The sequence below is a fragment of the Ursus arctos genome, unplaced genomic scaffold (assembly GCF_023065955.2).
Source record: "Ursus arctos isolate Adak ecotype North America unplaced genomic scaffold, UrsArc2.0 scaffold_19, whole genome shotgun sequence".
Classification (NCBI taxonomy): Eukaryota; Metazoa; Chordata; class Mammalia; order Carnivora; family Ursidae; genus Ursus; species Ursus arctos.
Genome location: NW_026622863.1, coordinates 33,489,708 through 33,513,416, shown reverse-complemented (window position 1 = coordinate 33,513,416; position 23,709 = coordinate 33,489,708). Strand labels below are relative to the sequence as shown.

At 45.9% G+C, this 23,709-nt stretch overlaps 2 protein-coding genes and 1 long non-coding RNA gene across 7 annotated transcripts in view; 2 read left to right on the top strand and 1 right to left on the bottom strand.

Annotated features, from left to right (window-relative positions):
- The window catches only part of LOC113252532 (uncharacterized), a 55,307-nt gene extending 45,851 nt beyond the window's left edge, over window positions 1–9,456 (top strand). For 2 of the 5 annotated variants that reach the window (XR_008960204.1, XR_007191059.2), the window contains 2 exons: window positions 3,311–3,425; window positions 4,570–6,502. This is a non-coding gene — a long non-coding RNA (uncharacterized LOC113252532). Of the gene's footprint in view, window positions 1–3,310; window positions 3,426–4,569 lie in introns of all 5 variants that reach the window. The other 3 variants (XR_007191061.2, XR_007191062.2, XR_007191060.2) reach the window with 3 other exon arrangements.
- Window positions 1–23,709, bottom strand: part of BCO1 (beta-carotene oxygenase 1) — a 71,988-nt gene that overhangs the window by 26,231 nt on the left and 22,048 nt on the right. Inside the window, exons 9-12 of the mRNA XM_057314673.1 lie at window positions 18,910–19,005; window positions 15,986–16,093; window positions 9,507–9,775; window positions 5,675–5,803 (exon numbers count right to left, since the gene is read on the bottom strand). Of these exons, the coding sequence (XP_057170656.1) occupies window positions 5,675–5,803; window positions 9,507–9,570 (193 nt within the window). The 5' untranslated portion in view covers window positions 9,571–9,775; window positions 15,986–16,093; window positions 18,910–19,005. The remainder of the gene's footprint in view (window positions 1–5,674; window positions 5,804–9,506; window positions 9,776–15,985; window positions 16,094–18,909; window positions 19,006–23,709) is intronic.
- The window catches only part of LOC113252530 (polycystic kidney disease protein 1-like 2), an 88,685-nt gene continuing 87,702 nt past the window's right edge, over window positions 22,727–23,709 (top strand). Inside the window, exon 1 of the mRNA XM_048224010.2 lies at window positions 22,727–23,106. Coding sequence (XP_048079967.1) covers window positions 22,806–23,106 — 301 coding nt within the window. The 5' untranslated portion in view covers window positions 22,727–22,805. The remainder of the gene's footprint in view (window positions 23,107–23,709) is intronic.

Here is a 23,709-nt window from a genome sequence, read left to right as displayed (position 1 = left end):
ACATCTCTACCCCTGAGGGGATTCAAGTCTCGGGGTGGCTATGAATCCTGTTCTGTCATCTACCGACCACGCACTTGACCTTGTGTCAGAGTCAAGACACGGTCCTCTCTACTCTGATGTGAGGATCATGATATATTTGTTATGGAGTTGCTGTGATGCTTAAGGCTTGTAAAGCACCTAGCACATAGTAGGTGCTCAATAAAAGCTACATATGCTATTGAGATGCACTGGGTAGAGCAGGCAGGCTTTAGTTCTGGGGTTAGTCCTAATCCCAGCCACGTGACAGGGTGAGTCTCTTTAGCTCATTGAAACTCAGCTTTCTCAACTGGCAATTAGGGATCACATAGCCCTCCCCAGATAGGATTGGAAGTTTTAAAGATTTTTTTTTTTTATTTATTTATTCGACAGAGAGAGAGACAGCCAGCGAGAGAGGGAACACAAGCAGGGGGAGTGGGAGAGGAAGAAGCAGGCTCATAGCGGAAGAGCCTGACGTGGGGCTCGATCCCAGAACTCCGGGATCACGCCCTGAGCCGAAGGCAGACGCTTAACCGCTGTGCCACCCAGGCGCCCCAGGATTGGAAGTTTTAAATGAGATGGGATGGTATAAGGAGTTTGGCCCATTGGCGCACAGCATGAACTTTCTAAGTAACGGCTGTGGAAATTCTGAATTGTCCAACAAAATCCTGGAGGCAGGAAGACTCAGCTGGGGGTTGGTGAGGCCACACACACTGGTCTTTGGTCACATGCTACACAGACCCTACTTCATGGCCACCCTGGTCTCCCCCTGAGCAAGCCTGTCCTTTGCTGGTCACTCTCGGAGGGTCACCACCTACAAGCACTAGTAGCTAAGGTGCTTTGCCTAAAACGCTTAATTAAGTTCACTTGCAATGTAAACACCCATCCCAGGCTGGCTGTCCGCAGGCGTCCCATTTCTTATAAACAACCAGCCCCAGAGCATGCACGGAGGGCTCAGGGGCCACAGGAAAACGTGTCTCTGCAATTGCTCAAGGCTGACACTCAACTCTGAGGCTGAGATTAAAGAAGGCCACCACACATTCCCCAGAACCCCACTCCCTGATGAGCCCCAATTAGCCACATTCCTTCTAAAGGGACACAAGTAAACAGATGTGCTCCTGCCTGGAATCTTCTAGAACTGGGTCAAGTTTTATATTCTGGGGGGGAGTGGGAGATTTTATATATATATATCTATATATGCCTCCATTTTAAGCAAACTTCCAAAAGGCTAGTTTAGAGCTAAAATAATTGAAAAAGTCAGCTTTGGAAAGGTAAAGTTTTGGAGAGCTCTTTTTGTCTCTAAACCTTGGTGATGCTGGCTTTTGGAATTTACATGTTCAAATCCTTGTGGGACAACGACCTTACCTCTAAATAAAAAAATAATCAAATGTACTGCTGAGGGAGACTTGCGTTCATGCATCTCTATGCCTACTTTACAAAAATTTTTTATTTTGAAGTAATTTTAGAGGTGCTTGGGTGGCTCATTTGGTTACGTGTCTGACTCTTGATCTCAGCCCAGGTCTTGATCTCAGGGTGGTGAGTTCAAGCCCTGCACTGGGCTCCACACTGGGCGTGAAGCCTACTAAAAAAAAATAAAATAAAAAATACAAAAACAAAAACTGAAGTGACTTTAGACTTAAGCACTTCTGTGTACCCTTTGTCTGTCTGGCTTCTCCTCCACTCTACTCCTTTAGTTAAGTCTTTATTGGGTTTTTAAAGCATTAACTTTCACTGGCTTCTGCTGAAGGCCACAGACCATTTTTGTATCTTTCTTTCTAATTCCAGTCTTTGCTTTCTGGTTTGGCACTGATTCCGGTTCTCCGTGCTGGCTGTACACTAATCACCTGGTGCTTTGAAACAGTGGCAGAAGCCTGAGCCCCACCTCCACGGCATGCTGATGAACTTGGTCTTGGGTGGGACAGGGCATCGAAGCTGGAGGTCCACCATGGAGGTTTTCTGAAACCTCACTGTGCTCAGGGCCATCTAGGAAATGTGTTAGAAACACTGATGCTCTGACTGTGCCCTTCAGGATTATGATTCACTCAGCCCTGGGTGGGGTCTCAGGATTTGCAACTTTAATCCTAGAGGATTCCGATGTCAGAGGTACACAAACCACCTTTTGAGAAATACTGGCTTTGTGTTATCTGTAAATCAGAGGATCCTGCTCACCCTGTACATGCCCTCTTGAATCATGTATAGTAGTACTTAATATTTTTGGTTTGTGTTTCTACTCTTGGGGAGTAGAATGGGGAACCTCTGAGAGTTCTAGAGGAGAGGAGAGACGAGGCCAGGCTGTGCCACACCAATGTTGGCAATCTGACAGTCTCGAGAGGATTGTCTGGAGAGACAAGGAGAGATGGTAGCCAGCAGGAGTGGAAAGTGGAGCAGAACTGCATAATGCTTAGGTCATGAGATTCTGGATTTAGAGAGCACTGGGTTTATATCTGACCTCCACCACTTCCTACTGTGTGCCTTTGGGCAAGTTACCTGGCCTCTCTGGGCCTCAGGCTCATCTGTAAAATCAAGAGGTACCTTCCTCAGGAGCTGTAGTGAGGGCTGTTGTGGGTAGGCACAAAGCACTCAGGCCAATGGCCAGCAAGCACTCCCTGTAGTGAGTGTTGAAGAAATCAACTGGGAACGTATTGCTTCTTTCTCCCAAAACAACCTTTACCTCGTTTGTGCCATTTGGGCTCCATAAAGAGTTTCCTAGTGCCCCTCTGGGCCAGGCCCAGTGCTGGGTGATGAAGACACAACACTTTGAACAGAAACCCTGTGTTCTGGGGCCTCCCACCGTAGGCTGGAGAATGGCAAGCTGATGACTGCAAAGCAGAGTGGGGCATGTACCTTTGACACAGGCCAGGTTCAAGAACAGGATGGGGAAGGGGGAGTAACTGAGTGGACTCTCTGTATTTCCCATTTTCCAGCCAGTTCCAGATTATGCACAGAATTGAATCTTTCATGCTATTGCATGTATTTTTTTTTAGTTTTCTGTATACTATGTTTTAGTATCTTTAAAAACCTTCCTGGTTGGAGGAGACTGTCCTTCCCTGGACTAGCCAATTCTTAAAGGTAGAAGAGGGCCCAGCGTGACTTTGAGATGAAAACGAACCAATCCAGAGCCAGATCTCCTCTCTCTGGCCCATGCCCTCCAGGAGGCAATATTCCTCTGCCTTCATCACCCCAGGGCCAGGTTCCAGGCAACCAGAGACCACCCCCGAAGCCCAAAGCCTGCCAACACTATTCACACCAGCTGATCCTAAGCTGTTTACTCTGCCCCATCTTGTCTTTCCCTCAGAAACCTCAGGACAGGTCACAGCCTATGTGCTTCCCCTGCTCCTGTCTGATGCCTCTGGACTACCCTGGTGCTATCCACTGTGGGCCAGCATGACGTGCTCTGCCTCCTAGGACCTGTGAGTATAATAGGCTTTGTTCCCAAGCCTCTCTCTGTCTCTCTTTGTCGTCACACCTAACTGACCATCCCATAAAAGACTTACCAGCTACTTACCTTTGACAATGAATTTTTAGTTTGAAAATCTACTAGAAACTTTTAGAAAGTCTAAGTAGCATGGGATAACTTTGGTCATGTGCCTGTTTAACCCACTCAAGGATTCTGGTGGATGGCAGCCATGCTTCTGAAAGACAGCCATGGCTTGGTCATCCCCTGCTAGTTCTCTTGTCCCCAGAGTCTCTATGGAAGGATGTGGAAGCCCTCATTCAGTAAGCTGTGAGGGGTCACTTAAGCTACCTGCCGTTTCTCAGAGGGTTGTGTTGGGCTGGGGAGAGGAGAGCAGGGATGGTTGCAAGCTTGAACCCTAGACAACACAAGTCAGATCCCAGCCCTACCTCAGTGACCTCACTTGGAGAAGTCACTCAACCTCTCTAAAATTCCCATTTTCACATCTGGAAAGAGGACAAGCACACCTCCCATGCAGAGCAAATATGAGCACCTGAAATGGACCACAAGGGACCTGGCAGCCCAGTGAAGCAGGGCCTCATGGAAAGGAAGCCACTGTACTTTACCTTTCAGGCACATCATCCAGAACAGCATTTCTTTCCCTAGGAATCATTGGTAACTTCTGTTTGGGAAAGGAGGGGACTGTTAAGGCTTAGGGCTGTCAGGAAATGTGGAACCAACCACTCTGTAGCTGAGTCTCAGTAAAATCTCTTTAAGTTTTTGCAGACTCAGAGCTCATGGTTTTCACACATGGGGTCTCTATTCATGAAATCTTAGAGCAAGCCACTGGCATAGAGTCTGCACTCAAAAAAATAATTGCTGACTGGCTTAGAAGAAATAGTAATTAAGCAATAATAACACTAATGCTTATTGAGCACGTGTTCTGTGCCAGGAATTATACAAATCTCTTTACACATATTAATGCCTTTAAATTCCATAGCAACTCTGATATCTCCATTTTACAGATGGGGAGATAGACACAGAAAGGGTCAGTAACTTGGCCAAGGTCACACAGCTTGGGTGCATGTTAGCTAGGATGAAGATGGGATTCAAACCCAGTGACACTAATGGTGGTTTTCAATCTATTCTGCACCTACCAGGTGCCAGGCCCTTGCTAGATACCTGGCCCTTCTAATGATCATGACAGCTCTCCAGAGGAGATCATCGAGCTCTTTTTACCGTGGAGGAAATGGAGGCCAAGGAAGGTGAAGTGACCAGTTCGTCATGCTGGAATGCAGGGGTTAAAGAAAATGTCACCAAGGTGAAGCACGTGGACACAGACTTCCCCAGCAGGTGACCCTGAGCCTGCTAAAGCCTCATGTGACCCACCCCGGACCTCTTTAAGAACTCAGAGCATGCTGTTGTGACATACACCAGCTCAATGGCCAACAGCAAAGAGTTTACGATCCACCCCGTGAACCGGTCACCAGAACCCAGAATTCTGACTTATTCAGCCATTTCAATCTCCCCTCTGGGAGAGCCACTGAGCTTGTTGCTTGAGTGATTGGCTCTCCCTTGCCTGGTGAGCAATATATTCAGCTCTGTTCCTTTCAGGTCTGTGTTTTTCCTATTTTGATTTGAGGTATGTCTGACTCCAAAGCCAGTAATCTCTTCCTGCTCTCGCCCATCTTAATGAGAATGCGTATCATTCTGCAGGCTGGACTCTTTTGAAAGAAAATCTTGGCTGCCTTTCCAGGGAGGTTTGTGCTTGTGGTTGGCTGAAGGATGGCCTCCCCAAGATGTCCATATTCTAATCCCTGAAACCTATGAAGTTGTTACCTTATAGGGCAATGCAGATATGATTATATTAAATATTTTGAGAAGGGAGATGATCCTGGATTATCTGGGTGGGCCCAATGCCATCACAAAGGTCCTTATAAGAGGCAGACAGGAGGGTCAGAGAAGGAACTGTGATTATGGGGGCAAGGGAAGTGGAGAGAATGAGGGAGAGAGAGCAGGTGTGCAAGATGCTTTGCTGCTCTTTGCAGATATAGGTGGGGCCACAAGCCAAGGAATGCAGGCAGCCTCTGGAAGCCAGAAAAGGCAAGGAAATGGGTTATCTCCCTGGAGCCTCCAACACCTTGATTTTAGCCCAGTTTTGACTTCTGACTTCCATAACAATAAGAATAAATTAGTACTGTTTTAAGCTACTAAATTTGTGGCTGTCTTTACAGGAGCAACAGCAAACCAACACAGTACTCTTACCATCTCTAATTGTGAAGCTGTGGAGCAAGGCCAGGCCATCAAACCAATGGTTGTATCTGGTCTCCCCCACTGTGTGCATTCCAGGCCCATTGCGGAGCAGGGTGCCCTGCAGCCATGTGGGAATCCTGCCTGTTAAGAGAAAGAATGTTTTGTTTCCAGTTTTCACAACCCAACCAAAAAGCTACGAGATGTGGCCATGGAAAGGAATTGAGGTCACAGTCCCAACACAACTCACTGCACCCACTCATTCCTTCAGCAGTCGTTTCCAGAAAGGGTAGGATATGCCTGGATTGTGCCAGCACTGAGGATACCGAGATGAATCGACGTCATCCCTATCTTCAAGTCGCTCACCACCCACAGAGCAGATGGATGAACAGACACCCAAACCACACCACACCACACACAGGCAATGTGACAGGATCAGCAAGGGGGCTGTTTGGAACAGAACCTCACCCCCAGGTTGGGTGAGAGCAGGAGGGTGGGGACTGCTTTCTGGAGGAGTTGCTGGCTGAGTCTTGGGGGTGGGATTAGATATTGGCCTCACAAATGCACAAGGAAAGAACATTCTAGAACTAGAATTGCCATCCAATATGGTAGCCACTGGCCTCATGTGCCGCTGAGGACTTGAAACCTGGCCAGTCTGAACAGAGATGTGCTGTAAAGTGTAAAATGCACACTGAATTTCAAAGGCTAAGTATGAAAAAAATGTAAAATATCTCATTAGCAATTAAAAATATTGATTACATGGAGAACTTACAACATTTTGGATACATTGCCTTAAAAAATATACCATTAAAATTCACCTGTTTTGGTGGGTTTTTTTTTTTGTTTTGTTTTTTGGTTTTTTTTTTTTACTTTTATAAGTGTGGCTATTAGGAAATTTAAAACTACACATGTGGCATGCATTGTATCTCTGTTGAACAGCACTGCTCTAGAGGTGGGGTGCTGGAGCAGACACTTTTTGTGCCCCACCCTTGTCCTTTTGGCACTGACCTCTCCCTGAAGGTTGCTTTCTGCCACTACCTGCAGCTCTGTGCCTGAGGGCTTTGTTTTCACTGCTAGAGCTGCTCTGCCCACACACTGGGCAAGCTGGAACAACTTGGAGTTAATGCCCCTAGAAGTGGCTGTCACCCAATGATGGATGGGGATTTGGGCATCACATGTCACCACTTCCTTGCCCTCAGCTGGGACCATATGAGGCATGTTTTACACTATGCCCAGAGGGTTCAGCTCTGATGGCTCACAGTGGTCAGTGGCTTGACAATGTCCCCTTTATTGGTTTCCCTCCCAGTGTTTCTTGGGATCACGTCCCAAATTAAACTACTTACATCTGAATTCTTATCTCTGGGGGGACCTGAACCAAGAGACCAAAGACCAGCTCAAAGACCAGGAGATGTGCCAGTTGTTTAGCAAGACTGGTCTGCAATTTTTGAGTGAGGAAGCATAAGTATTGAGGCTGGAGAGCTAAGCAGGGACTTTGTGACAAAGGTCAATGTGACCACACCAAGGGCTTTGATTAGATGCTCAGAAGACTGGGACAGCTTGCCCAGTTAAAACAGGGAATGAGAAGATCAGATTTTTGTGCATGTGCAATTTTTTTCTTGAGATAAAATTCACATAACAAAAAAACTGACCATTTTAAAGTATACAATTCAGGGGTCTTAAATATATTCACAATGTTATGCAATCTTCGCCATCTAGTTCTAGAACATTCCATCACCCCAAAACAAAGTCCTGTCCTCCTGACAATCATTAATCTACTTTCTAAGGATCTGCCTCTTCTGGACAGCTCATATTAATGGAATATGCTCAGATTTGGGATTTCAAAAGTTGTCTCTGTGGTGTAGAGTGTGGCGGGAGAAGGTGTCAAGAGCAGGTGGGAGGACGAGAGAGAGGATGGAGAGAAACAACAGAGCAGAGAGTCAGGGGATGTAGAATGGATAGGACTGGGAGTTTGAGTGAATATGGGGGAGAGGGGAGGGAGCACCCCGAAGTGCCACCAAGTCTCCCGCCTTGGACAACCAAGTGAATAGTGGGCTATTCACAGAGACCCAGATGCAGGAGAAGGAGCAGGTGAGGCAGAGCAGAGAGAGATGAAGCTGAGCACAAAACCTTAGAAGGACACATATTGAGCACCATTCGCCAGGCACTGGGGGGCAGGTGCATTAAATCCTAAAATCCTAAATCCTATATAAAGTCATTGCAGAAACTCTATATGGTACCTGCAGACTGTTTGACATAAGAGGGAACGGAAGCAGGAAATGCTTAAGTAAGTGGCGAAGGAGGTCTCGGAGCCAACAATGCATAGCCAGACATGAAGCCTGGACATGGCCTCTGTGGGCAGACTTGGCCACATAGGCACAATCTTTAGTTAGCGGTCAGCCAATGACTAGACTTGACCCAGGACTAGAGGCCTGGACTGAGAGTTGGGAGCCTGTCCTTCGCTGGCCGGCTGGTCTTGGGCAAGTCACAGCCCCTCTTCAGCCCTCAGCTTCCCTCAAGGAGAGAGGAGTGATTTACAGCTGTGGTTTTCACACCTGGAAGCAGCCAGAGGGCTTGTAGAAACACAGATTGCTGGGCTCCACCCCCCGCATATCTGATTCCGTGGCTCTGGAGTGGACCCAGGAATTTGTGATTCTAACAAGTGCCCAGGTGATGGTAAGGCTGCAGGTGTGGGGTGGAGGTGGGGAGAACAGCTGATCCGGATCCAGCGGTCCACTCAGATCTGTAGGTTCTAGGATTCCCGCTTTCTAAAATGTCCAAGGATTTCCATGCTATCATTAAACATAAGGATTATGGGCAACATGTTCATGGCATCCCAAAGCATAAAAGGAGAGGCATCGGAGGCTCTCTTTAAAAAAAAAAAATTAATAGTAAACATACATTTGTTTTTGAAAAAATATTTGTAGTCTATACAATCTCTATCTTCTGAAAACTTAAAATACTCCAATATTAGGAGTGCTTGAGATGGAAATAGAGCTGATTTTATTTCCCTCTCTGTTCCCATTAGCACTTTCAAGTTTTTATATATGTGCATATATATAAAACACACACACATATAGATCATACATTACCTTGGTAATCAGAGAAAAACAAACATAAAATCTATTCTTTCAAAAGCCTTCCAAGGCAATTCCTTGGTTGAAATGTCCAATCTGACTTTCCTCACAGAGAAATGCTCACTGGGGAAAAGCCTCCAGATCCAAGTATCTGAAGATGAAACCGCCCTCCTGCCTGAGCCAGCCCACTCGCTGTTCTCAGGGGCAGCACAGAAGAGAGAGCCAGAGAAACAACAGATGAAGAGAACGAGGTGCAAAGCCCGCTAAAGGAATTTTCTCGTGGAGGGTCCCACTCTGGATCTGTTTGTCTTACGGCTCTGCAGGTATTCGAAGGCCCAGATCGTGGGCTCCTGCGAGGAAATGAAGACACACTCTGCATGCCCTCCAGCGTGCACATGCGAAAGTGGAAGCCCATGTATGCTTCTCATGCCATTTTGAAATTAACTTAGGATGCACATATTTGCACAAAAGTACCCCCCTCTTGGAATGGGCCACACTTTGCCGAATAATTCCATTGTGTACTTGCCAATCGTAGCATCTCCAGGCTCTTTGCCTGAAGTAGTGAGAATGACTCTCTCCCTGGAAACAGTTCCATGTATAAAAGGCACACCTAGATTTTCACAGAAAATATGTCTGGATTGTAGCTCATTCCCCACTATGTACTGTTCTCCAGATTTTCAAAAAATAATTTACAATAAATATTACTTACATAAACAGAAAAAAGTGTACGTCTAAACATATAAGAAGAGCCAGTCATCTATACAAACGCTCACCTGTTACTTTGGCCCTCACAGGCTCCAGCTGCTCCTTCTTATTTTTGCCAAATATTATATCCATGGCATGGGGCGCTGAGCGGGAGTGATGTTGACAGTGAGCAGACACTCTGCTGTGTTCAAGGCAACTGCTCTTCGGCTCCTCCTTTTCTCTCCTTTTTGCTCTCCTGCAGCTTACTTCTCTTCACTCTCCTTCCCTCCTGATGCCCTGAGTGCCTGGTATCTCTTCGCGCACAGAGGGAAGCTGCACTGGCTCTGGTGTTATTTATCTGTGGTCAAAGGTCAATTCCCCAGCCATGAGTCCTGTCTAATCTTTAACCCTCTTACTGTAACCCCAACTCCCCTTCCAGTTCCACTTCTGGCTTAAGCAAGAAAAGCTAGTCTTCTGCTGGGTTTAAATTGGCGGGATAATTCAGGGGGTGCTTTCTGCGTAGGTATGCAGCCTGAAATAATCCAACCCAGGAGGTGGAGATGATTTACAATCAGAACAAGAAGAGAAACTGTTAGGATCTGGGATTAGGGGAGCCAAGAGTGCGTCAGTCGCTAGAATTCCTTCGCACATGGTGGGAACTTCTTCAGCAGAGAGAGCTTGTTTTGTTTTGTTTTGTTTTGAATAAAGGTCCCTGAGCCTCCCCCTCCTTAAAAAATCATATTCAAAGAGCACTTTATTATATTTCTCTTTTGGATAAGTAAACATAAAATGTTAACCCATTCAAACCAATTTAAATATAGGGAACCAAAAACTCTACCCGAGAACAATGAGGAATTGTTAAAAACAAATACCCAAAAAACAAATGTCAGTTCGACTTCCTGGTCTAACAGGAGAGAGAAAGGATGCCCATCTGAGATTTGAGAGGTCCCCTGTATTTGTGCCTCTTGGTGTGATGCCATTCCCTAAAATCCATATTCAAGGGGCTTTGAATGTTGGATGATGAGCAAATGGACTCCTCTCTACTCCTCTTGCTTAAAGAATGAAGCAGCTGTTTCCTCTCTCGGTAGAGGAAGACAGGGTGTGGTGCTGGTCTTTGTGTGGCTGCTGAGTACAGTTCTTGTCAGGTCTGGGCCGAGACCGCGTTCCTGGATCTGGGAGCCCAGTCCGGACAGCCGCCTGGTCTGGCTGCGCGCCCACCCCTGGCTGCACACTCCGATCACCTGGCTGCACATGCTCCCGGGTCCGGTGCTGAGCCTCCCTCCACACCCGCTGCTGTGGGATCTCTCAAGGCAGAGCCCAGCCCAAGGTGGTGTTAAACATGTCTTGGATGATTCTGATTCTCGGCAGCTGTTGAGGAGCCCTGGTCCCGGGGAAGATGCTGTACGTTGGGGTTGATACTAGATTCAGTCTTCCCTTTTCTATGTGTCTGCCTTATTCTCTCTGAGCCTCCATTTCCTTAACTGTAAAATGGGGGTGTAATGATATCAAAGTCCCAAAGTATTGTAAACCAAGGGTCTAGCAAAAGCACCTGGCCCCAAACAGCTACCATTTATTACCCTTTCCTCCCCATTCGCTCAGAAGGCTGTTCCCTTTGACCCACATTTTCCATTCAGTCCTGTAACTTGCCAGTTTATTCTTCTGTCTGGTCTAAACATGTGTATCCATGTCAGGGTTATTATTCCTAGGTTGTGGAAGCTGTGTCTTCGTGGGGATTAAGTGAGAATGTCTGGCATAAACTATGGGCTCAGGAAAAAAAAAAAAAAAAAAACTGCACCAGGCAGCAGCTCTGGTGCAGGGGAAAAAAAAAAAGAGCTCAAGGCTTAGAGGTCGGAAGACCTGTTGGGATCTCAGGGCTGCGATTTAAAAAGTGTGACTGTTGTCACAACCCCTCTGAACCTCACTTTACTCTGCAAAACAGGGTGGCAATACCTAGGCCAGAGGGTTTGTGGGGAGGACAATACTGAAATCACAGAAGGGAAAACATGACCGTGTCTCCTTTCTTGTCCATTTTGTATATCCAGCAAAGCAATGGCCCCCAACCATTTCAAGTGCTTTCTCTGAGTCAAGTGCTTTGCAAAGCACTCTACATGTGCTAGCTTGCTCTGACTTTATATAATCCTATGAGATGGGTATTCTTCGCATCATTGTAGAGATGCAGAAAGTCAGGAAAGATAACCAACTTGCCTTAGGTCACACAGTGACTAGGAGACAATTAGGAAGCCAAGCTGGGCAGCCTGACTCCAAAGTATACACTCTGTGACAATTCCACTCAGTGCTAATGCATGATGGATGTTTGCTAGATTTCTGTGGAATGAAGTAATGGGTGTATGTGTTGATGGGTGGAGGACGCGAGAGGGCCAGTCTTGGGTTGATATCATTGCCCTGTTATATAATACTGAGAAACCAAGGCCAGCTTTCTTTATTCAGGCCCTAACCACACCCTGGGGACAATTACATGGTAAGGTCAGGATTTTTTGATAATGGGAATAATAAATTGATCATAACAATGGCTATCTGTATTAGTTTTCTAGGGCAACCATAACAAAGTACCACTGGATGGCTTAAATAGCACAAGGTTGTTTTCTTACACTTCTGGAGGCTGGAAGTCCAAGATCAAAGTGTCAGCAGGGTTGGCTTCTTCTGAGGCTTTTCTTCCTGGTGTGCAGATGGCTATCTTTTCTACCATGTCCTTACATGGTCATTCCTCTCGGCACATGCATCCCTGGTTGTGTGTCCAAATTTCCTCTTCTTATAAGGATACCAGTCAGGGTGGATTGGGGCCCACCCTAATGGACTCATTTTAATTTAATCACTTCTTTAAAGGCTCTATCTCCAAATGCAGTTACATTCCAAGGTGCTGGGACTCCAACATGTGAGTCTTGTGGGGGGGTAGGGGAAGACACGATTCAGCCCATAATGATATCATGAAGGTTCAACAAGTTAAGATCCTTTGGCTGGAAGTAACAATATCTGCAGAAACCCTGAGGATGTGCCTTTGTCTCAGACATCAAGTGGTTGCCAAGCTCTGGAGTTATAGAGGTGGCTAATGAGACTCCGTTCTGCCTTCTTCACTCCCGTGATGTCCTTTTTGTTGGGAGGCAGCATCTTCATATCCCAAGGGACATACATTTCCCAAAGGGGTTAGGGGTCCTGCAGTGAGTGGTTCAAGGGACAGCCTTTATGTTGAATGTCCGTTCTCCCTCTTCGTAAACAGAGATAACAAGCAGGAGCTGCTCTTTCTCAAGAAGCTCTGGCATTTCTCTGGCCCCATGAAAATCTGACCCCTGGTTTCTAGGTCTTTGCTAATAAGGGAAGAGTGGGACAGGAGCCTTGTCACCAGTAGGAGCTCTCTCCTGGCCTGTTCTCCAGCCTCTCGTGAACGCCATTCACTGGATGCTTGACATGTGCCAAGTACCATGCTAGGTGTCTGATGAGCAGCATGTCACTTAATTCCTACATAGTCCTGCAAGGGAGTCATTCGTAGTCTTATTTTTACAGCTCAGAGACAGGAAGGAACTTGATTCAGGTCAACGGCTCATCGGTGCATATTCCCCCGCACTACACAGTAATGCTTACCACTTGCTGAAGTCTCTGGTTGAGGACCAGAGGTAGAGAGGACAGCAAAGGTGGGTGTTCCACAGAGAGTTTTTATAATGCATTTGCTGCTTTCAAGTGGACTGAAAACTGGCCAGTGCATAAGAGAGCAGGGCAATGGGAACAGGGAGGGAAGTAGCTCATCTTAAACAAGAGGTTTGGTCATTCACTGCCGTGAAACTAACCACTCTGAAACTTAGTGGCTTAAAGCAACTATCATTGTTCTTACCTCTCTGGGCTCAGTTCTGTGGGCTGATCGGGCTTTGCTGGGAGTGCTTCTGCTTTCATCACTTGGGGTTCCTTTTGGGGTTGCAGGTCTGCTGGCAGTTGACTGGTATGCTAGGAGGGCTGGGTCTGGGCCTCTCTCCCTCTCCATGTAGTCTCAGGGCCTGTCCTTGACCCTCTCCATGGAATCTCTCCAGCAGGATAGCTGATTCCTTCCATGACAGCAAAAGCTTCCCAAAAGTGTTTTATGAGAGAGGCAGCAGAGGCTCCAGCCTCCTGTCAGGGTGCACCCAGGACTGGCATAATTTCACTTCACTGCCTTCTATTGGTTAGCACAAATCCCAGAACCAGCCAACAGGCAGCTGGGAAGCGCTAAGCAAGGGTGTGAACATGGTGCCCGGGCGGTGCGGTCCCTTGTTGGGCCATCTTTGGCGCTAGCAACCCCAATGGACCCATGTGCATTGGAGCCACAGCTCTTCCGCTTACTAGCTGAGCGTCTGTGTTGCTTGTTTAAATCTCAGACCCTCAGCTGCCTGATCTTGAAAACAGGAATTAGAATACCTGTCCCACCAGGTGGCTGAAAGGTTTAAATTAAACTGTAAAAACTCTGATCATGTCTGTTGTGGGGCTTAGAATAAAACAGGAGCTTATAGCGTGTTCCTTTTCTTTTTTTTTCTTGGGCAAGAGAGAAAAATTGGAAAGCCAATATGATAATCAGAAATATTAATTTTTTACAAGTTACAATGCATACAACTCTGGCCTGTCCCTGAAAGGAAAACAGACGTCCATGATCTAGTCTAGGATTTTAAGTTTGCTCTAGTCTGGCTGTGAAGACATGTACGTAATAACTAGTTGCCTATTACGCCTGCTCTAGAAGAGGCACAGGTAGGAAGTATTATGGGAGTTCCAAGGAAGGAAAGTTTGCTCAAGCTAGGGAGGGTTGGGACAAAAGGCTTCCCGGAGGAGGGGGTGCAGAGCTGAGACTTGAGAGTGGGAAGTGTTTGGATAGGCAAAGAGGAGGACCGGTGTGAATGATGGCGTGGAGCTGGACAATTCTAGTGGGGAGAGTGAGGACAAGGCTAGCTCTGCCAGGGACAGAGAGAAATAATATTTATAGGTGCCATTTATTGAGAGCTTCCTATATGCCAGGCATTTTTCTAAGTCTTTGGCACATAAGAATGCATGTCCCCCTCATAAAAACCCTAAGTACGTATTCAACCCCATTTTACAGATAATGGACGTAACACACAGAGGAGTTAAGTAACTTGCTGGCACCCTGGAACTGGGCTTCGAACCCAAGCAGCTTGACTCTAGAGGCCATACTTGCAATCACTGTTCATTTCCACTACCCCCTGAGATGGGGGTGGAAAGTGGTTTAGGGATCGGACTGTGCAGGCATGTAAGAATTTGGGCTTCGTACTGTAGAAAATGATGTCTTAAGTCAAGAGACCATGTCCAAAGAAGGCATTAACGTGGGAGCTTAGCTGTGCTGTCCAGTACAGTAGCCACTAATAGCACGTGGCTGGCTATATAAATTTAAAGACAAATTAATTACAATGAAATCAAATCCCTCATTCGTACTAACCACATTTCAAAGGCTCCACAGACACATGTGGCCAATGGCTGCCATGCTGGTATGTGCAGAGACAAAGAACATCTCCATCATCGGAGAAAGTTCTATTGACAGTGCTGAGCTAGCAAGAGAGTTGCTAATGGCATTTATATATGACCAAGGTGGGCAGAGGCAGGTATGGCTGCATGACAGGCCAGTTTAGAGTGTACAAGTGTCAGAGAAGTCCGTGGTTGGCAATGGGAAAAATGTGAATTAGCCCACATGTTCATTCATTCACTCACTCATTCATCTGTCCCTCAAATATGGAGTGCCACCCATCCAATGGGAGTAGTTGTACATCAGAGGTGACAGTCTGCTGTGGCACCAGAGAGGAAGTGGGGGAAATCCTCCAAGGTTGAGGGGCAGGGTGAAGAGAGGGGATGTCCATACTTCCTGAAAATGGCAGCTGGGAGTTGGCCAAGCAGAGAAGCCGGTAAGAGGGGTCCTGGAAAGGGTGCAGACCTGGAGACATCACACTGCGCAGCCACCCCACATGGCTCTGGATTATTGGAGAGGTGGGGCTGGGGCAGGAGAGAGGCAGGAGAGGTGAGCAGGGGCCAGAGGAAGATGGACGCAGGACACGGAAAGGGAGGAGGGGAATATTCACAGATTTGGGGCCTAGAGGCTGGGGTTGCCGAGAGGGAAACAGGAAGAAGCAGAGAGCCAGTGGAGAGCAGGAATTCCATGAAGGTGCTGCCTGGCAGGCTCTTCCCCGAATCGGGTCAGGTATCTCCCGGGCTTCCTCCCAAGTCACATACACATTTGCACAAGTTGGCCATGCTGCCTCCAGCAATGATGCAGAGACTGTAGATGGGGATTCATTCCCAGGGGGTGCAGGACTTGGTACAGGATCCCACACGGTCTGCCCTTTATAGGGTCCGAGACGCTCACTGGGCAAGCAGGAAGCCTTCGTCTCCTCCCTTTGGTGGGGAGGAGAGCAGTTCACTGATGTGTGCCCCCTCCTCTGTATTTTGCACACACCATATCTTCTAATTCTGGCACAGACCTGGCAAGTACTATTATTATCCCCTTTTTTACCAAGGAAACAACTGAAGCTCCATGAGGTTCACACAACATGCAGCAGAGGTGGGAGATTTGAACGTGGGATCCTCTTACCTTATAATTTGGGGAAGGAGCAGGGAAGAGGAGGATGCCTTCCAGAGGCCACTTTTTCCATGGGATGTGTTGCATCCATAAAGCAGTCATGAGGTGTAGAAGTAAAAACTGAATTCAAAAAGAAAAGTTGTTGTGTTATATATAAAAAAAAGAAAGCCTTATTTTGCAATTCTGTTTATCCTCTTATAAAGTCATTGCCAAAAAGGAGTTAATATTTCCCTTTATGGAGATAATGTTATCATATCTAAATTACTTTGCAGTTTTCCAATTAAGTTAACTTCAAATGGTGCCTTTAATTAGCCAGGGTGATAAACTGCCTGGAGAACGTGGAAATCTTGGATAGCAGGGTCCAAGGTGACAGGCAAAGTCCCAGGAGAGGTGGCAGCGGCCTCCCCAAGGGAGAAGTGTCAGTGGTGAGCTCCAGAATGCCACACTCTCCACAGGCCTCTACAGAAAGCAGGACGTAGGGAGGGGTGGGAGAGCGGCCCTAGGACTCCTGGAGTGCACGCTTCACCACTAAAACGAAAGACCGCAACGTACCCCATTAACACTTAGGAGGGTTCATCAATTCCACAAAGTCCTAGTAGATGCAGAGACTAGTGTCATATTGGGCATTAGAGATAGAAAGATGGGAAATTGTAACTCCTGGACTCAATGAACACACAGCCTAACAGAGAAAAAAGGAAAGCAAATAATAATTATTATTATAACATGACATGCCTGGGAGGTAGAAGGGACAAGATTGAAACGCACAGGACATTACCGGTAGAAAAGGAAATGCCTTCTAATGCCTGAGCTGAAACTTTAATTTCCACTGTGTTATCCTCAGGGCCTAGTCAGTGAAGCTTCACAAAAATGCAACTTAAATAACAACAGTAGTCCTGATGTTTCTGCCTCCTAACTAATCTTTCTGATTGTTCCTTTTTCCTCCAGCCCCCTAGCCACCGTCCTCACTATTGCTCAACTCTTGGGAGCAGCCTCCTCCTGGCCTCCCTGCCTCCAGTCCCACCTACTCCAATCTACCCTCCCTGCTGCCACCAGGTGACCTGGCTGAAATGCGAGCCTGATCATATCACTGTCCTGTTTAAAATCTAGAGTTTAGCACAGTGCCTGGCACATAGTAGGTGCTCAGCAAATATTTATAGCATGAATGAATGACACATGGCCGCATTGTGCTATATCATCATCATACTGGTTTGATAGGGCTGTCACGACAGAAATACCACAAACATGGTGGCTTAAACAGAAATTTATTCTGTCACAGTTCTGGAGGTCAGAAGTCCAAAATCAAAGTGTCAGTGGAGCCATGATCCTTCTGAAGTCTCTAGGGAAAAATCCCTCCTCGATCCTTCTAACTTCTGGTGTGGTTGCCAGCAACCCTTGATGGTCCCTGGCTCCAGGCTCTGCCTCTCTCGTCACATGGCCTTCTCCCTCTGTGTCCGTTCGTCTCTGTGTTGTTTCTCCTCTTTCTTACAGAAGCGAACAACTTAGCATAGGTGAACAAACGTGGAGGACTCATTTACATACACATCAAAAAAAACAAGAGAATACCACCCACCATTCCAATGCCTGAGGTCTTATTAGTTGCTCAGAGATGGTCCCCAAGTATAGAATTGAAGCCATCAGGAAAGTGTGCAAGACACAGCTCAGCTGTGTGAGCATATTTCCTGGGATTTGATCTGGCTGTCTGAGTCTTCAAGTGGGATCAGCAACATGAAAAGCCCAAAGATAGTTGATCTGGTTTAAATAAGTGTTGAGTCCGTAGCAATAATCATGAAATGTTTGTGTCCTGTGCGCTAGGCAGAGATTCAAGTGCAACTGGCTTATTTGGGAGCTGAAGCCAGGAAATGCCAGCAAGGGCATGAGGAAGGGAAACAGGGAGGGAAGATGTTAGCAGTGCATCATCAAGGCTGTTACTATCGTGGGCAACTGAAGCTCAGTCTGGCTGTTGGGCTGTGAGATGGGGTGTGAACATGCTTTAGAGTTATCTTGAGGATCTGGGGGCCTGATCCACCAACAATGGCCAATCAAGGGTGAGAGTTTCTCCCAAGAGGCGCAAACTTCTGGGCACCTCCATCCTGTCCCTTGTGTGCAGAGGGAGGCCAAGAGCTAGAGGGGCTTCCATGTAGAAGCCTTATGCAGTAAGTGTGAGGGGTTAAGGTGAGTCCTTGATAATATCTGCTACAACACTCAGGAGATAACTCAGCTCAAACTGAATGGCAAGTGCAAGAAGATGTTCTAGGCAGTGCTGACTAGAATTGCAAAACTGGACACATAACAAACAGATGAGGAAAACCACGCAAAGTATCCAGCACTGTGGGAATGGTGTAGTAAATGTCTGTTCAGGGAAAGGAAGCACAGCCCCCACCATGCCAATTCCAAAGCCCTTTAGAAACACAGAAAAAGGCCTACCATCTAAAGCCAGGTGTGAATTGTCCCCTTACCCCAATACGATTTCATTTCTTTGTGGTTCCTTCAAGTACTTCCTGCCTTGGAGATGGGTGTTTGACCAGGCACAACTATAGTGTGCACATAATTAGTTCATAGGACACTTCCCACTTACTCTTGTTATGTTGTCCTCCAGGTGAATGGAGGGCAAAGACTCAATTCAGTTTATGACCAATAAAAACACCAATTCATATAAAGCAAAAACTCGCCCCCTCCCCTGTCACTGTTTCCTGCATGCCCTCCCAAATAAATTGCTTGCTCTAAAATTCTTGCCTCAGTTAACTTCTAAGGGAACCCAAACTAAAATGGGTCCGTTCCCAGGACTGGGCCATAGGGCGTGAACATCTTTATGGTTCTTTTCATGGACTTAAGGCCCCATTTAAACCAAATTCACTCTTTCTGTTTTCATCTGCTGGTCCCAAAAATCAGGTTTGGAGGCCCAGGCATCTGGATCAGATCACTGGAAACAGACTTACATGGGTCCAGCCGTGCCCTGCTTCCTTTCTTCACATCACAGATGCTAAGGCACACTGGGAGCTGACATCACCAAGACGAATTCCGTGCCTAGGAGTCTGCAATTTATCAGAATGTAAAGAATGCAAAAGTGGAATTTAGCCTGCAGATTTGCATTTGTTATCAAGTGTCTCCAAGCATGTTCCGTGAGGGACATAAATTAAGCCTTTACCCAGGAGATACATTATCGCTGTATGAGGCCTTCCACATAGTTTTCTAATAAAAGTCATTAGAAGCTTGGCCCTCAGAGATAAGAAAACCAGTGTTCTCTGTGTTCTAGCCTGTGACTCAGCAACAACATTGAGTGCTTCCCTGGGCTACTGGCAGGTCTACTCCAGAAGGCTTGGAAAGGCTTCTGGGAAAGGGATGGGGGCCAAGGGTCAGTGCCGATGTTGGTTCAAAAACTGGCCTCTGTACATGTAGGGCAGGGAGAGACCGAAGAAAGAAGCAGATCACTCCAGACTGGTAGGTGGCAGGTTTAATAAGCAGGGGAACTTCACATAAAAGTCTTGTGCTGGGTGCTGCAAGACGAGCAAATCTCCATACTCGCCGGCCAAATCTGAAAAGTTTATATAGGGGCTTTAACTGGGTTCAGTCATGTATATCATCCAGATGGTTTCAATACCATATCACTATCTCAAGGCTGTGTCCTTGGGACAGCTTCTGGAAGTGGGGAAGGCAAGCAGAATGCACATTCCAAGGACAGGGAGGGCATGAGGAGCTTCTAATTGCCTGGGTCCCATTCATGGGTCAACTAGCAATCACATCCTCTTGACCTCTCCCAATACCCAAGGACCTGAGAGATGGGGCCAGGCTGGCAAATGTTCATTGGGCCCTACTGTGTGCCAGTCATGGGATGGGTAGAGATTAAGAGACTATCCTTTTCCTGCCAAAATAAAATAACCCAAGTGTCCATCAATGGATGAATAGATAAGCAAAATGTAGTATATTCATACATAAGACATTAGTTAGCTATAGAAAGGGATGAAGTACTAATATACCCTCCGACATAGATGACCCTGGAAAAAAAATTAGAAGAAGCTAGACACCAAAGGTCACATATTGTACAATTCCATTTACATGAAATGTCTAGAATCTGTAAATCCATAAAGACAGAAAGTAGTGGTTGCCAGGGACTGGGGAGGAAAAAAAGTTGGGTTATGTCAGAGCAAGGGAATAATTTAAAGCCAGATATTTGATAACCATGTTCTCTGAAGTCTTTGGCCACCCTGCTGTAAGAAACTATTTGCCTAATGGCTTTTCTTTGTAAGATTTTATTTATTTATTTGAAAGAGAGAAAGAGCAAGAGACAGAGCACACAAGCAGGAGAGAAAGGCAGAGGGAGAGGGAGAAGCAGGCTCCCTGCAGAACAGGGACCCTGGGATCATAACCTGAGCATGACCTGAGCCAAAGGCAGACGCCCAACTGACTGAGCCACCCAGCCACCCCACTTAATACCTTTTTTGAAGGTTCTAGAGTCCTACCACATTGTGTAGTCGCTTCTCCAATCTTGAATCACTAATGTCTTATGCAGACCAGTCATCCAGCATTGTGCTTTGTTGTAATAGTGCAAACCATACCCTTGGTGTCTCCCTATCCCAACCCAAATGGCCTATCTAGGTATTTTCCTAAAGAAAAAGTGCCCAAAAGAAACTCTGGTGTTAGTAGTTAAAACAAATTTTCCCACCACTAAAGCAACTTAGTAATTGTGTCAAACTCAATTAATTTGGAAAATTATCCTGATTACTCTGCAAACAAGGAGCTAAGGTGGAAAATATATTAGTTCTGGTAAACTCTTCATTCAATTTTATTCTATAAACTTTTATTGAGTGCCAAGAGGAAAAAAAAAAAAAGGAGTACAATAGTGAAGTAATGGTCCGCACTAGAAGATGGAGGAACCTTGAAGACCCTACGCTATGTGAAAGGAGCTCGTCACAAAAACTCCTGTTATGTGATTCTGTTTATATGAAATGTGCACAGGAGGCAGACCCACAGAGCCAGAAAGGAGATTAGTGGCTGTCAGGAGCTATGGAAGGGGGGTTTGGGAGTCAATGCCAAGGGGTGAAGGGTTTCCTTTTGGGGTCATGAAAATGTTCTAAAATTGATCATGGTGAAGGTTGCACAACTCTGTGAATATACTAAAAACCACTGACCTTCATATTTTAAATCAGTGGATTGTATGGTATATGAACTCTGTCTTAATTTTTTATCGAAAGAAAGAAAAAGGAAACTCAGAGGAGAGTGGCATATTATATGTGACAAGTTCTACAAAATCCACAAAGGAACTAAGGTTTGAGATGAGTTGTGAAGACAGGGCAGGACTAGAGAGAAAATGAAACTGGCAGAGGGAACAGCACAAGCACAGAGAGGCATCAAGGAAGGTTGCCAGCAGTGAACTATGATAGAAAGAGCTGGGGCTTCGAACTGCTAGGGGGATGATGGACCCATGACATGTTTTTTAAAAAGAATTTACTATTTTTGAACACGTAAGACATTCACATGGTACAAGACAGAAAAAGTTTCAAAAATGTGGCCAATGAAACAAAAGTCTTGCTCTTTCCTCCGTCTTCCACTTACCTAGCTCCCTCCACTCCTGACCCAAGCAATCACTACTGCCAGTCTCTTATAAGTCCTTTGGGAGATATATTCCACAAATACAAATAAATATTCATAGATGTTTTTGAATAATCATAGATGTTTTTGTAAAAATGGGATTGGACCATCAATAATGTCTCATACTTTGCTTCCAATATTAGCAAAAATCTTAGATATCCCTCCAAACTTCTATATAAAGAAGCTGCTCATTTTGGGGGCATATGGAGAATGTACCATGTTTTTTGACCACTCTCTAATCAATAGACATTTAGGCTGTTTCCAATCCTTCCTTCTTACAAAATTCTGTAATAAATAACCTTAAGCATATGACATTTTGCACACGTATGAATTTACTTGTAGGTAAAATTTCTAGAAGTTGAACTACTAGATTACAGAGCTCCTGTTTTTTAACTTTTTGATAGATATTGTCAAATTGCCCACAATGGGGTCTGAACCAATTTACCCTCCCATCAGCAATGGGTGAGTCTATTTCCCCACATCTGGGAGGTGTGTTTGAAAACATTGCCAATGGCCAGTTCATTGTATACAAAGCTGAGAAGCTTGAACTTGATCCACAGACCATGGACACCCTCACCGGAGTGGGTGAGGCAGTGGGTGAGGATGGGCAGGTTTGAAGCTTTAAAAGCTTGTTTTCATGATGATATCAAAACAATTTTGTAGAAAATTTGTTTTCTCTAACAGGCATGAGTAGTCATGTGATGAGTCAGAGAGGGAGACATATCCATTAGGATTTAAGCCATGCTGGGGAGAATGTGATTATCATTTGGGCACAGGCACCACTCTAGACAATAGCATTGGAGATGAGTGCAACTTGTTTGTTTTTGTTTTTGTTTTTTTACCATCCCATCACTCTCACTCCCCTGCCATTTTTCTTTTATCACATACTTCCCACATGCTGATGGCTTCCTGTGAAAAGAACAACATAAAACCAATAGCAAGGAATTTTTATCGGAAGCTAACAGTTGATCGAATGACAAGCAGACAGGTGAGATAGCAGCTATATGTTTCTCTTGAAGACCATTTCGCAAATTAATTGGATTTGGAACAGGAACTGAACAAAGAGCTGGGCAAAGGAAAAATGCAGACACATTCACCCTGAGCTTTTTGTTTCTTAAACAAGAGGTAGTAGCTATTACTTGATGCAAAGAGAGAAAGAAAGATGGATGGCAGATGGTCGTGAGGCACCAGCATAAGAAGGACCAGAGTGCCAGCTGCATCCAGATGCTCCAGCAGTGGTTCAAGGATGAGCGCAGTGGGCTTGGTGCTCTTGGGGCTTGCTCTGAGGTTTAGGGCCACAATCTCTAAACCAGAGGAGGGCAGCTTTTGCTCGGAAAGCCAAGTGGCCTTCAGAGACTCTTGCTATGAATTTGTGCCTCTCGGTCGCACCTTCTATGGTGCCCAGAGCTGGTGCGAGGAGCAAGGGGGCCACTTGGTCTTTATTCACGATGAAAACACCCAGCAGTTTCTGCAGAAGCACCTCTCCCAGGACAGGGAATGGTGGATTGGACTCATAGGTAACTCGGCTCAGAATGGAACTACAAAAGGTAGGTGCTGTGAAAGCTGTATTTCATGGGAAGCTTATGGCTGTGATTCTCACCATTGCTTCTTACCCAGAGCCTCATGGAACAAATTAATATATCCTAATCTTAAAGTAAGGATACCCTCCTCTTTGGTTGTTTTGTGGATCAAATGAAATAACTCATGTATAGTACCTAGCACAGAATCCGGCACATAGCTCTGACGCTCTGCAAACGTTCATTTGTTTGAATGTGCCTTAAACTAATACTAATTATGACTTCTTCAGTTCTTGCTGGAATAGTCCCCTGCACTATCCTTAGTACTTCCCGTCCATTATTGCCTTGAATCCCTATGATAACTAGTGAGATAATATTGTTTCTTCTATTTTACAGATGAGAAAACAGAGTCTCAGGAAATAATTACTAAGTTATTTTCAAAGCACTTCCAGGGGCCCTGGGTGGCACAGCTAGTTAAACGTCTTGACTCTTGGTTTTGGCTCAGGTTGTGATCTCAGGGTCATGAGATTGAGCCCTGCTTCGGGCTCTGTACTCAATGCAGAGTCTGCTTAAGTTTCCCTCTCTCTCTCTCCCTCTGCTCCTCCTCCCACCCTCTCTCTCAAATAAATAAAT